We start from the raw sequence: 14,762 nt of genomic DNA, 5'->3' as shown, positions 1-14,762 counted from the left end.
ATTTTGCTGAACTGGGATTCAGGAATGACTCTGGGGGTGGACGGAAGTGCTTGCTAGGTCCTTACAGGCTCTCCAGCTACTCTGTACTTCTCCTCTGGTCGCTCTGTCTTCTGTCCCTTGGTCTCTCCTTCACACTGTCTACTTGATTGCTTCTAAACAGGCAGCTATAAACTGGAGACGATAACTAAGCTTTGTAACTTGTCAACCTTAATTACCTATAGTACAGTTAAAGATGCTGGTCTGAGGACTGATGTTCTCAGAATGAGTCTGTAAATGGTGTGGCGTCATCCTTCTGTTCAGAGGCCTTTCCCCTGGCTTCTGGGCTCCCCAGTTGGGGGGGCGGGCAGGGAAATAGGTGTACGTGAGTGTATGTGATGAATTGGGTGGAATGGGCAACATTGCTGACTTTGAATTGTGGTTGGTGGTTACTGAAAGGATGGGTCAGAAGGCCTGGCCCTGGAGAGATAGGCCTGTGGTAGGAGATGGTTTATCTACAGCAGTATACTAAGCTAGATAGGTCTTCTGTGGTGTGTTGCTAAAAACAACTAAAAAATGTGTTGACAATTTAATTTGCCAGATCCTAGAAAAAACACTTTTACATGGATTAGTGCATTTAATCCCTATAACTACTTTATGAGGTCATAATATCAATATCATTCCTATTTAAAGGAAACCAAGACTCAGAGAGGTTACTAACTTTCCAAGCTCGTCTGGCAACTTTAAGTTTCACTTCAGAATCCAAGCTCTTAACTACTACTCTGTATGCTTGGGGCACAGATCTGGTTTTTACACACCAGTATCAGCAGGGATCTGCTGGTACTTCGCTTTCTGTTGAGGACAGGAACCTTGATTTGTAGCATTTGCTGATTCCCATGGTGTAAATACTGCCTCTGGTTGATTTCAAGCTACCAGCACGAACCCACTGAAGGCAGAGTGGGGGCGGATGCTCAGTCTGCTCTCGCAAGCCAGGACAGACCGGCTCCACACACCCCTGAATGAATGAGCCGTGTTTGTCTTAATCTTCAGCACTGCTGCTGAGTCACTCATTGCCACTCTCCTAGCCAGTGGAGCGGGCATCACTTGACAGAGAGGTGCTAGGAACCTACCCCCCTGAGGGTGTGGGATGGGGATGCTGGGATGAGAGATCAGCGCACCCCCCACCACCCCCCGCCACCACCCCCACCGCAGAACCCCTTCCCTGGGAAGCATGCTCTGTGCCTTTCACTACAGTTTCCATCCGGAAACCCACAGTCACACCTTCTGGGCAGGTGTGAAATGGCGCCATTCATGCCTTTGGAGGACCGGAAGCCCACTCTCCCCTTCCCTCCTTTAGAAGCAACTTCAAAGGAACAGTTGAAGCATTAGCACCTTGCTGTAATTTTCAACAAAGTAAGATAATGCTCTTCTGTCATTTTTCTCTTCTCCTCCACACTTCACACTCCCACTGCTGTTTTCCTAGCAACTAATTACTCTGTTCCTTGACTAGTCACTGTCTCCTTTGTCGGCTGTTACTGCAGCTCCAGCGTGAGGCGGAACAAACAGGCCTCCCCCAGGCACCCTGTGCCCCACTGCCCCTCAGCTGCCTGCTTCTCGTCCCCAGGATGCTCAGGGGTCATAGGCGATCACCCGTGTGTATTCACATGGGAGAGTCCTTAGCTGTGAAAGGCAGGTCTTTTTGTTTTAATGAAAAAGACAATTTAACGGCAAAGTGGAGCTCCAATAATAAAAGTAAAATAGGGCTCTTTTCCTTCTTCTTAGGATATAGGCAGATCCTCTATGAATTGCTTTCAAACTAAAGGGGTTTTTTAAGAGAAGAAAGGACAGGGGGAGTAAAGCAAAACTCCTGAGCTCCTACTATATATTGCGCATTAAAAAAAAAAAGTCTTCATTTCCATTAAAACAATGAGGAGGAGGTGGTCAGGCAGGACCCGCTAGCAAGATAGCCTGCTGCAGGCAGCTGGGAAAAGAGGTTTGGTGGTTACCTGCAGACTCCACCAGAAAGCTTCCCAGGGCGTGAGCCGTCAGACATGGCGGGGGGGGGGGGGGGGGGGGGGGGGGCCTGGCCCTCACCCCCAGCCATCCTGACTCTGGAGTGCTGGAGCCAGGACCCGAACCTGACCGGCATTAATCTGTTGGTATCTGTGACCTCTGAATCCTCAGCAGTCATCGTCTTGGCAGGATGAAAAACACCCCATTAACAGTTGCACCCAAATTTGTGATGTTCCGAGTGGTGTTGTGGGGGAGTGGTGGACCTTTATTCTGTTGAAGCCTGCTAGCCTACAGCTTTTGAAGAAAGCAATCAAGGACCATTCAGGAGGAAGAGCTAAAAACAAACAAGTTACATAAAAGGACCAAATTACCTTTTAAATAGAATGGATCACAAAGTTTTGTCTCAATTTTAAAATACAAGTATTTCAAAATGCATAAGCTTACTGCTTTGGAGCCAGAAAGGCTGTGAGAGTTCGTCTGGTTCAGATCTCCCATTTTTCAGGCAAAGAGCTTGGGTGCAAAGAGGTTAAGTATTTTTCCCCAACAAAAATCACATGGCTTATCAGGGACCTAGCTGTCCTCAAGACATCTGACTGCTGATTCAAGAGTCCAGTGTTGTGATGCTCTGTTGGGTGTGCTGTACGATGGTTTTTCCACCTGTGTTTTTAGTGTTGGAAAAGGACAGAGTGATGGGTAATCAGAAACTAAGGGAGAAAGAAAGAATAAAGAGGCTGAAAAAGTAGGGAGAAGGAGTGGCTTTTCAACCACCAGGGTTTCAGCGTCTCGCCATGTGTCTCTTAGCCCCGAAATACTGAAATTGCACTTCCTGTGGCCCATAGCTTTTTACAGGTTTGTCACAGACTGTGCCCTGAGTGAAATGCAGTAGTCACTTGAAGTGAAGAAGTTTGGGGCCTGGGAGTAGATGTAGCCTTCAATTAGTGATTAAAATAAGGCTGACCCCCGTGCGGATTAATCCTTGAGTTCAAATCCTGGCTCTGCCACTTCCTGGCTGTGTAGCCTTGGGCAGATGACTCTCTCCAGGCCTCTGTTTCGTCAGCTCCTAAACAGGGACAGTGGTGGTACCTACTGTTGTAGTGCAGCCAGATGAGTGCCTGGCCCCTGATCAGTGTTAGTTACTGCTCAACACCAACCTTTACCTGAATGACATGATAAAAATCCCCTGGTGAATTTTTACGTGGGTCACGAAAAGCTGGCCTTTATCTTTGGTCTTCAGTGTACTGCCCGCTTCTTGATTCCATGTATCATTCTTGTATTTGCAGAGATAAGTAAGTGATGGGAAGCTAGCGGGTGGTCTGTTCATCTTGGAAGGCGATTAGACATGGCGAGTTGGTCGAGGTTTAGCACTGTGAATCCGTCGTCTTTCGTTTTCTGGGAATGAGTCTTCTCTCCCTCCTTAGGCTTTATCCTACCGCATTCTGTTATCGACTGTGCAGAAGGTTTCTAGCTATATGTTAGTAGGAGTGGTAGAAACCAAATAGACTACAGAGAAGATAAAATCTTTGGAGTCTTCTCACTGGTTTTAGTGTTAAATGTCATGTAGCTTAAGAGACCATTTCAAAGAGTTTTTGAACTAGAAGGAAGTTAGCGATGACCAGTTCCAAACCTTTTGTTTCCCAAAGAAGCTGAGGCCCAAAAGATGAAAGCAACTTGTCCATTTCATAGTACATTATTATTGTTTCTATTATCCCTATCTATCATTATCAGCCATGATGCAATATGGACTTGAGAAGCAGCCTGTACCTGTAAAGGTACATAGGAAGTGCCATGAAATTTAAAAACTCAGCAAGAGAATCTCTTAGCGGGTAGGGTATGGAGAAGGGAAAACATGGCCTACAGGAAAATTTTGGAAACGCTAGTGCTCAGGACACACAGTGGTAATGTTCTGTGCATGTGCTGGTGGTTGGCACCCAACAGAAGGATATTTTATATATATGATAGAGTGATATGATCCATGGAGTTTTCAAGTTAAACAGACCACTGCTGGGGTGAAGCAAAAGCTAGTCCCGATTTTGAGGTGGAGGGAAATTTTCCCATGGGTTATTGCCAATTTTTATTAATATCCCTTTTGCAAGTTGCAGGATTCTTGCATTATATTTATAGACCGGAGCATGAGATATAATATGCCATATTTAGTCAGAAATGGAAGATTTCAAACCATACTACAGTAATACCTCTATTAAGAATCAGAAAAGTATTGCAGCTTTTTTGTCAGAGAGATCAGAATCAAAGCTAGAAATTATGTCAAAGCCTGAGGTGACATTCCCTCCTATCAGAGAAAAGGTTTATTACATAAGAAGTCATTAACTGCTAAAAGTCATGTCAAATGTGCCGTAAAGCAGTGTTTTGCGAACTGCGGGTTGTAACTCTTAAGTAGATCACGAAATCCATTTGGGAGGCTGCGTTCAGTGTGTTTCTTTAATGAAATGGATTAACACAGAATACAGCAGAATGGAAGGGTGTGTGTGTGGTGGGGGGGGGGGGGAGGGGGCTCGTGCTGCATCACAGTGTAAAATGCATTTGTTACTGGGCTCATGGTCCAAAAAGTTTGAAAGCCACTGTCAAAGCTTCTAAGGGGTCCAGCGGAACCTTGGGTGGAGGGTCAGATTAAGGTTGACTTAGAGTTTTGGGGAGTCGGGAGGACTGGTAAGAGAACTGTAAGAAAAGCTGCTGATTGGAGATGTGGACTGAGACTGAGCAGGCAGGGACCCCAGCAAATGCACGCACCTCAGAAGCAGCCCTTCTTGGGCGCTTGGGTGGCTGAGTCGGTTAAACGTCCAACTTCATCTCAGGTCGTGATGTCACAGTTCATGGGTTTGAACCCCACATTGGGCTCTGTGCTGACAGCTTGGAGCCTGGAGCCTGCTTCTAATTCTGTGTCTCCCTCTCTCTCTGCCCCTCCCCTGCTTATGCTCTGTCTCTGTCTCTCTCTCTCTCTCTCTTTCGAAAATAAACAAACATTAAAAAAAAAAAAAAAAAGGAAGAGGCAGCCCTTCTCAAAAGTTGTGTCTCTCGTGGGGACGTGGGAGAAGGGAGTATTGTGGGGTACATGTTAGAAACCCAGAAATTAGGCCTGAGACATGCAGACAAGGTCCTAAGAGAGCAGCACCTTCCACTGGCTTATGCACCCACCATACAACCCCATTTCCCAAGTCAAGACCTAACCTTCAGACCCGTGTGATGCAGTCAGGAGCCACGCATCTCCTATGGCCAAGGGACCCTTGTAACGTGGCTAGTCCAAAGTGAGAAGTGCTGAACATATAAAATACACACTAGATTTAGATGGATGTATATCTCATTGTTAATTTCTTAATATTTGTTGATTACATGTTCAAATGATAGCATCTTAGATACATTGGATTAAATAAAAATATAATATTAAACTCATTTCACCTGTTCCCTTTTACTTTTCTCACGTGGCTACCAGCTCGCATTATGTCTCTAGTGGGCAGAACTGCTCGGACTCTCCTCTTTCTCTAAAATGTTTTGTAATCACTCTTAACCCTTCCTTTCCCAGGCTCCCCACTTGCTTCTCAATCTCTGAAATTCCTTTAAGCAGAAAAGTCATTTTTTTCACTTAGTAGTGAAATTCAAATGCGCAGTTTGAGTTAATGCTTCAGTGGGCATAGGTTTTTTTCAGTTAATTTGTCTGTCAATCAAATTAATAATGGACTGAACCTTCCTTGGCTGTTTGGGTAAAAGGAATGGAAAGTGGGTTCCACATTTCCTAAGGTTTGGCGGTTGGGATGGTAGCACAAAAAAGGGGCTAAAGCAGTAGAAGACGTTTTTGCCTGACATTAATTTCACTCAGGCTGCTATCTGGGGACAGTGCTGCTATGAGACATTTCTGGCTTTTGGGTTGCTGGGCAGGGAGTCCGATTTCAGATTATGCTTTGTTCCCTGGTGATTTTTTTCCCCCTCCTTCTGAGCTAAATTTGGCTCTCAATTTGGATTTCAAAATGTAACCCCACTTACTAGGATCCCAACAAATCCAATACCTTTTTGGGTCCCCAGTTCAGGACACTTGATAAAGGGTGCACAAAGCTTCTTCTTTCCTCTGAGGCCCAGTCATGCCCGCCTGGCTGCATTTCCTGCTCAGGCCGTGGTCCTGACTCTGCCCTTAACCTACCCCCTCCACTCGCCCCGGTGACTGTGGGTCTCGCTGTTTTTTTAAGACTCCCTCTCTCAGACTCAATAGTTGAGATGCAGCAAAGGAAAATACACTCGTGTGGTACTTCCTGGGGTTCTGGTTTTTGAAAGGACGGTAATTATAGGGCCCGATGATTAAAAGACAGTTTGAAACAAAGAATGAAGTGTTTGATCCATTTCAACTGTTAATGAGAATCAGTGTGGTTCCACCCACAAAAAGAAGCAATATTAATTTTTCTTCTTTCTGTGTCCCTAATAGGAGTTGCTCTGAAACGTACCGCATGCCAGTGATGGAATACAAAATGAACGAAGGGGTTTCATACGAATTCAAGTTTCCCTTCCGAAATAATAACAAATGGCAGAGGAATGCCAACAAGGGGCCTCACTCAGCTCAAGTCCCCTCCCAGGTGCAGAGCCCCATGACCTCAAGGCTGAATGCTGGCAAAGGAGACGGGAAGATGGCTCCTCCAGAAAGAGCCGCCAACATCCCTCGAAGCATCTCCAGTGATGGGCGCCCCCTGGAGAGGCGGTGAGTGCACCTTCAAAGGTTTGCTCCGAGTCTGCCCCAGATTTAAGGAGCACCAGACACACAGACACTAGCTTTAGGTGTTTCCATGGTTTACTAGAAATCAGGAATTGAAACAGATGCATGCCCCAGTGGCTTTCAAAGCATGGGAGCATTCCAAAGCCGTGAGAGGGAAAGGGGATACGTTCTAGCAGAGCATTCAGCTCTGAGTCATGGTATTTGTGCTTTGCCCTTTCATCTCCATGTGATAGCAACAGAAACCATCACTGCACGCTTAATGGCTATGATGGGCTAGAACTTGGCAGACACATTGAGGTGACATTGACCATATTGTCATCTTCGATAGTCTTTGTCTCTTGGGGAGAAGTGATAGGATAGTAGCAAAAGAATGCAGGTGTTTGGTTGGGTGTCTGTGTCACTTTGTTAACGAAGATTGTAAAAATTTTAGTAGCACTTGGGTGACTCAGTCGGTTAAGCGTCCGACTCTTGGTATTGGCTCCAGTCATGATCTCATAGTTTGTGATATCAAACCCCCACAGGGTTCCGTGCTGACAGCGTAGAGCCTGCTTGAGATTCTCTCTCTCCCTCTCTCAAAATAAATAAACATTAAAAAAAAAAAAGATTGTAAACATTCTAAATAATAGCACTGTGCATTACCTATGCTAATGAAGGAGACCGTTTTAATTCAGTAAGCTGTTAGTCGCCTGCTAGAAGAAGCCAACTTTTTTCTGTTCCCTGCCCTCTCCTCAACACTTCTGCTTGTCTTGATCATATCTCCGAATATTTTTGTGACCCCCACACTGGAGAGGGATCAGGAATCCCCAGAGTTGGGGAGAACTGTCTGTTCTAGGAGCTGTGTGGGGCAGAAGGAAGGTGGGAGCCAAAACGTGAGTCTGGCTCAGCTAAGCAGTGGAAACCAGGTCCAGCAGGTACAGAGTGCCAAGGAAAATGGGCCCCAGCTATGCTTTCGTAGTCATAGATTGTTTCACGTTGGGAGCAGAAAAGCTGGAGGGTTTTTGTGTTTGTTTGTTTTTAAAATTTTTTTTAATGTTTATTTATTTTTGAGAGAGTCAGAGATTGAGCATGAGCAGGGGAGGGACAGAGAGACAGGGAGACACAGAATCTGAAGCAGGCTCCAGGCTCCGAGCTGTCAGCACAGAGCCTGACACAGGGTTCGAACCCGCAAACTGTGAGATCACGACCTGAGATGAAGTCAGACGCTTAACCAACTGAGCCACCCGGGTGCCCCAGAAAGCTGGAGGTCGTTTATCTTAAGTCTAACTTTTGATCTATTGCATAAAACATTGTCACTTAACTAGTTCAGAAATACTAGGATACCATGTAAAACTAATTCAGTAAAAACCACCACTACCACCGCCACCAACAAAACTAGCTGTCTTTTCTAAAATTGCTCACTTAATCTTGGAGAGTGATTTGTAGAGCTTAACTCTTTATCTCAATAAACGATTGACCACGTGGACTCTTACTTTCATTTTTGAGGAGTAAAAACATCCAAGAGATCTCTGAATAAACTCTTTGTTCTACACATTCCAAACTTGGCTCTCCCCAAGGTGTGTGTGAACTAGAATGCATGGTTTGGCCCACATTTTGAAAGATGAGCTTTAGGAAATCATTGTTTAGAGCAGGGCCCTTTCTTCCCCTCTTAATGCTATTTTCTTTCTCTTTCAGGACAATCATCAGACTTTTACAAGTTAAATTGTTTTGTGTTAATTTCTTTATACAGTATTCCATATAAGAAAAGAACAGGATGTATTTTGATTCCATGTTGAATTTAATTTCTGCAACAAAAACTAAAGCTTGTTGCTGAACATCCTGACCTCAAAAGTGGAAATATTTTTTGTAGCTAATTATCATCTTATGATGCAGGCAGATTTTAGTGCTAGAGAACCCGTCAATTGCGTTATTCCCCAGATGGAGCTCTTCTCAGTTCGAGAGGTTATTTCTGCAGGTCCCTGTGTCTGCCGTTCATCTTAACCAGCACCCAGTCCCCAGGGGAAGGGGAATCTGAGTGCTCTCCCCGTAAAACTGTTGGAGTGGCCCTGGCACCCTCCAGGCTTCACAGATGAAAGTGGCAGGAGCAGAGGCCACCAGTGGTTTTCGGGGAGATGTAACCTCTCAGGCTTCTGAGTGTCGGGTATTCTTGAGGACACAGGACTGATATTTCAGATCTTATGATGGAGAGCTTAGGTGACCTGTAAAATCTCAGCTCCACAAATGCAGGATATTCAGGTCACTTGGCTCATCTTCATTTTGAAATATGTGGTGGTTGGGTATTCTTCCTTTGTGAAAACTTAAAGAGTTGGGTTTCCTATCCCATCATTGCTCATTTTTAGTAATGCAGTATTTCTTTTTTTAAGTTTCCACTTGGAGTCACAGAGAAGATCCTATTTGAGGAACTTTGTTTTGCTATTGTTTCAGAGATACTTAGATATAGGATAGACTCATGACATTCATCAGGGATACTTCCTGAGTCCTCCATGAATCCCCAGATTCATAAATTTACCTGGGAGTATCATTTTCTCCATGAAGTGTAGTAAAACATAACTGAAAAGCCTTCCCTTCATGGTGTTACTGAGAACAGAGCACCTTACTGAGATTGGGAAGTGAGGCCCTTGGCTGCTGGGCTCTCCTCGTGCGCTCTACCTTCCCCCTCATACCAGTCCTGCCCTGTGGGACATTCACATTTGTACCTGGGCAATCTGTAGGAGAAAGTGACTCCTTTCAGATGTATCACAAGTGGTCAAATTAAATGCCAGGGTCCACCATATCTTGAATCTTGCCTTACCGATAACAGCATGAGCTGAATACTGAGACCAAAGTATTGCCTTTACATAATTTTCCTTCCATTTATTTTCCTTCCCCGGGTTAGGTTGTATTTAACTGTAGAGAAACCAGCTGTATTAAGCTGAAGCCAGCAGCTCTCCCAAGTCTGCCCTGCCCACGTCTGCTACACAAATCTGCCCGCTCCGTTCACCGCGGCCGGTTCCAGCACGGTTCATTTCAGATGAAAACACAAATTGACTGCTTGTAGAAGTATAGTTTTTCTTGTATTTTTATTCAAGATCCCAGACTTAAAGGTCATTGGGAAGATTTCTTTCTTTTCTTTTTTTTGTAAATACTTGTGGAACAGATTTTCCTTTTTCCTTTAATACCAAGGGCGTGATTTTTATAACATACCAATATGTGTTGGTGTTTGAGGTTTCTAACAAGAATTATTTCACTCAATTGTGTTCTCTATACATTGTTGAGAGAAACCAATGCAGTAAAAACAGATGACTCGTTTGCCATCTAAATAGACTAAAGTCTAATTCTCTTTGGCTTAAATATATGAGCTTTATGCTCTCCAGATGGCCTTTTGAAATAGAATCTGATAGTATTTGTATGAATAGTATTTCTTAACAGGAACAATATTTATTCAACAAAAATAGGTAAGATGGGGGCACCTGGGTGGCACAGTCACTTAAGCATCTGACTCTTAGTTTTGGCTCAGGTCATGATCTCATGGTTTGTGAGTTCAAGTTCTGTATCAGGCTCTGCACTGACAGTGCAGAGCCTGCTTGGGATTCTCTCATTCCCTCTTCCTCTTCCCAGCTTGCACATGTGTGCGCTCTCTCTCTCTCTCTCTCTCTCTCTGTTTCAAAATAAATACATTAAAAAAAGTAAGTAATATGATGGAATCACTGTTTTGGCCTCAAATTTACCTGGAGTGCAAGGGTAGAATTAAAACCAAAATTTCTGCTGTAGCACATTGAACTGAACACTTTACCGTGTTTAAACATAATGTGGGATCGGTAATAAAGCCCCGAACTGTGTTAATATGCTCTGAAAAGCTTATCTATTTCAGGGGCTTTGCCTAAACAACAGGCATCTTAGCATAAAGAATTTTCCTTTGTCTTTGTGTTTTTAGAGGAAGCATCGCCAGCCTTTATGCAAATATTTGGTGTTGGATCTGAGCCACTTTGGCACTTTTAAGTGTTACCTGGATGCCACCGTTCCCCGCTCCCACTGCTCTCAGCTCTAAGCAGCTAGATGGAGAGCATTTCTGTGCTTAGAGAGGTTCCGAACCAGCACCTCACAGGAAGCCCCAGTCCTGTGCCCCATCAGTCTGCGTTTTGAAGGAAGTGCTCTCTAAATGCAGTTCCCATGCCAATCTTCACTGTCATTTTCTGCTTTGAGACAGAGCAAGTACCCATGTAATCCCTCCTCTTCCTCTAATAAGGCAGTCAGCTATGGTTAGAAGTTTCTAATGTGAACTTGCACATCACAGGTGCTGTGCACCTGAATCATAGTTGTTTGGTTTGACTTGAGGACCCTTAAATCCTAGAACTTCTGAGCTTCTCTGAGGTCACTCAGGCTACAGCCCCTGCCCTCCCTGTTTCTTGAGCTAAATCCCCTGGATGTGGTGTCTTTAGTTTATCTGACACCATTTGCTGCTCCATCCTTCAGACTCCTTTTCCCCATCTTCCAAAACCTTAACTCCTGATTTTTTTTTTTATTTATTATTTTTTTGGCAGCTCTTTGCACCTGTCTCATCGCCCCCTCCCCACCAATTGTGTGTCCTCCACGGCTCCTTCCTCATTTTTCTTTTAATCCCATGCTGTGCAGTGTCTCAGAGTAGCTTGTTTGCCTGAGCAACGTCAGCCATCCCGCACGTGGGCAGTTCCTTAATGGTGCCTGTTGATCTCCTTTGTACTTTGCACATTCATTTGCCTGACTACCTACTGAATGTCTGCCCTTGGATGTCACATTAGTGGCTCATATTTACAAGCACCAGTGGGCTCCCACTCGTCCATCACCTCCTCTTTCTAGTGTGTCCCCCACGTCAGTGAACGGCCGTACCAGGTACCCGAGTACACAGGGCAGAACTAGCATTCGCGATGTAGCTGGTCCTGCAAGCAATCTGTTTTTATTTTCTGTTCTTTAGTGTCACTCTTAGATATAAAACTGGCTCTTCTCAAGAGGCATCCATGATGTGTGCCGGGCTGTGAACTTCTAACATCTTGCCAGCAGCTGTGACGTGATGATCTGTTTATCTCAGCGTGATGAATTGCCATATTTTCCTAACCGGGCAGGGGAGTTATTCCTCGTTGTAAATTGACCTTGTCACTGGAGGCTCATCGGAACAGGATCTCCAGGATCCAATCCTAACAGCTGACATGAAGTGTTTGGTCAGAAAGCCAGGGGTAGCTCTGGTTCACAGAGAACACAGTAGGAAGAGATAAAAAGACAGAGGTACATACAGTGACTTGAATTTGAATATAGTTTGTTCAAACTCTAGCCTGGATAAAGCCCCCAAATTCCATTACCTTGAGTCATTTAAAAAAAAAAAAAATTTTTTTTTTTTTTTTTTTTTTTTTTTACATAATTCTGGAAGAATCCTGGTTGATACAGATTGCTGAAGACAGGTTTCAACTTGGTCCTGTTCCCTGGGTGAACAGCATTTTAACTGCTAAGTTGTGGTAAAATGCTGTGCTTAATTACGGACTCAAGTATCTAATTTGTCAGTCATTGCTGCTATTTGAAACCCTCTCTCTTGTTTTTACCATCATTCCACTGTTTGCACTTGGCTTACAGAGGGCCTTGTCTCCTTGGACACATTAGGAGTGCTGTCACTTAGGGGTATAAATCAGGACATAATTCAACCTATACAGAACTACTCAGGAAAAAGTTTTGTCATCAGCTATTTGGATCCTGAATGCTTTATCCATAACTTGATAAATTATAATCGGTCACAATCTGAAGAGATCAATTGAATGAGAATCTATTAATGTTAACACTGTACGTGTGGCCCTGTGAGTTGATTTATGGGAAGGATGTGGTAGGGTGCAAAAGTTATTTTATTGGAAATCCGGATCTTGAGGGTGAATCTCTTCTCCCTTTTGTCTTGGTGTGAGAATGCTTCTGGAAAAATGAAGAACTGACTCTGATCTTGGACCATCTCTTCCTAAATGTCCATTCCATTCAACTCCTTGTTTTCATCGCAGTGAAATGCATTGCATGTAAATGAAAAGCTGGTGTTCAGTGGAGTCCTGCAGACTATGGAGGCATTGTCTGTCAGGCTGGTGATCATGACTTTTTCAATTGCTGCATTTTTGTCATACAGTCAAAAAGCCCTGGTGTTTTGTTTCTGCAGAGGGAAGTGAGAGGGAGCTCCAGAGGACACTTAAGATCAGTTACTTTAAAAACATTTAGTTATTTCTTGGCTAAAATTGACAAAAATGTAGGGAAAAGAATCTACCGAAATTAACACTAAAAGGTTTAGACATTTCCTTTCTCACAGTGACCAGAACATTCTTGAAAATTCTTACATTCCACAGAATTGAAAAAAAATCTCACAGCAGCTGAAAGATGCGTTCCTGTTCGTCCTCTAAACCTATTTGGGCATTAACATCCAGATGCTGGGGTTGGGGAGGGGCGTGGCATGGGCGGGGGTGCTCTTTAAGACTAGGAGGAAGTAGAAAGATCTCAGCTTATCTCAAAAGAGAGGAAAAGCCTTGTGATCTTGCTTAACTAAGTCTTCACTGGCCCCAGCAACCCTTAAAATAAAGTGGGTGGTGAGGGGGTGGAGATTCAAGAAGTCAGCCTGCTACCTTCCTCTGTGAGCCAGTTTGGGGGGTACCTCTTTTCAAAGCACAGGACGGCACACAGCCCACCTTGAGTAATGACCAGCCGCAGGCGCTCCCTGGCAGAAGGGCACTGCCCGTGCCAGGCAGGCGGGACCTCTTACTCCCCAAGTGAGGTCTGTTCTCAAATAATATTTGTGTGGTAGTATCAGTTTCAGAGTATTTGAAAAGAATAGTAAGAGATCAGTATAAGAGCTAATTTTGCCCGCCATACGTACATCTAGAGTCGTAAAAACATTTGGATGGCTTGCCGTGAGTTTCTGGTTGTGTGTGCTGTGTGTGTGAACAGACAGAAAACAAAGCCACTATTGAGTTACATAAATGCAAAAGAAGGATGGGAGTGAATGCTGGCCTCCTGGAAATGCTGTTTTTTCACTTTGGGATAACTCCAGTAACCAAGTAGAATTTTCTGAGACGTTTGCCAAATAAAGGAGCTAAGGTTGAGAACTAGCATGAGATTATTTTAAAGTAATGTTCGTTTTAGAGAGCAGAGTCAGAAAAACAGGCTACATCTTGACTTTTCCTGTGGAATCAGTGGTTACTTCCTCACAGAAACAGAAACATTTTAACATTCACCATGCAGTTAATTCAGTGGCATTACTTGTTTACCCTGAAGAGAGAGTTAGCATCGGCCCCCGGATGTTAACACTGGCCCTGACCACGTATGTTAACGTTAACATGAACACGGTACTTGGTTTTCAGCTTTCTGTAACACCTCCTCCCCCTCACGGTGGAAAAATCAAAGCACCTACAAGTGAAACTGTAGTTGAAGTTTCTCTGTAGTCCGAGCCTATAGAAGCCAAAATCTTAAGATAGAGAGGAGTGTGGTGTCTCGTTACATTTGGATCCACGCTGCTCCTTAATCCGTACCTCTTCCGATCGTTTCAGAATAGGGAGAAATTTGGGAGATGTCTTCATGGAAGAGAAATGAGATGTGGATTTTATGGTACCTAAGGAAGGCTCTTGATCTCTCTTTTATCAAAACACATTACCGAGAAGTAGGGATGAGCTGGTGTCCCAAGACCCCACTGGTCCCTGACCCCGCCGTGGCTGCCCCACACATAGCCCTCTCCTGAGCCTGTATCCTCATGAGAGCACCGCTGTGTGGCTGGTACTGCTCTGAGTCTGTGTGGCAATAACAGGAGGAGCATGGGAGCTCTGCCTCTTTTCCGAGCTTCTCATCCCGTTCCTCCAAGGGCCTTACCTGAGCATTCTCGGTGTCCTTTTGTGGACCATTTGGTACTACCTACAGGAGCCATTACCAGCGAGTTCTCTTGCCATTACCTGTCAGACTGATGATATGCTCAGGGGTATCTGGTTATAATTCCAGCATCCCTTTTTCTCACATTGAAGGAGAGTATTAATTTTGAATCTGTTTTCATTGCTCTTAGTATAGTATCCACTAATTTTGGCACTTTATTATTAGCAGCCAACTG

The 14,762-nt window shown here is 44.3% G+C and overlaps 1 protein-coding gene across 13 annotated transcripts in view; it reads left to right on the top strand.

The window, feature by feature from the left end:
• SIPA1L1 (signal induced proliferation associated 1 like 1) overlaps positions 1 to 14,762 on the top strand; it is a 361,673-nt gene that overhangs the window by 298,250 nt on the left and 48,661 nt on the right. For all 13 annotated transcript variants that reach the window (XM_049612534.1, XM_049612538.1, XM_049612526.1 and 10 more), the window contains one exon: positions 6,416 to 6,685. In XM_049612534.1, the coding sequence (XP_049468491.1) occupies positions 6,416 to 6,685 (270 nt within the window). The remainder of the gene's footprint in view (positions 1 to 6,415; positions 6,686 to 14,762) is intronic.

Source organism: Panthera uncia, assembly GCF_023721935.1.
Source record: "Panthera uncia isolate 11264 chromosome B3 unlocalized genomic scaffold, Puncia_PCG_1.0 HiC_scaffold_1, whole genome shotgun sequence".
Taxonomy (NCBI): Eukaryota; Metazoa; Chordata; class Mammalia; order Carnivora; family Felidae; genus Panthera; species Panthera uncia.
Note: the sequence above shows the minus strand (reverse complement) of the source record. Positions and strands in the feature narration are given on the sequence as shown.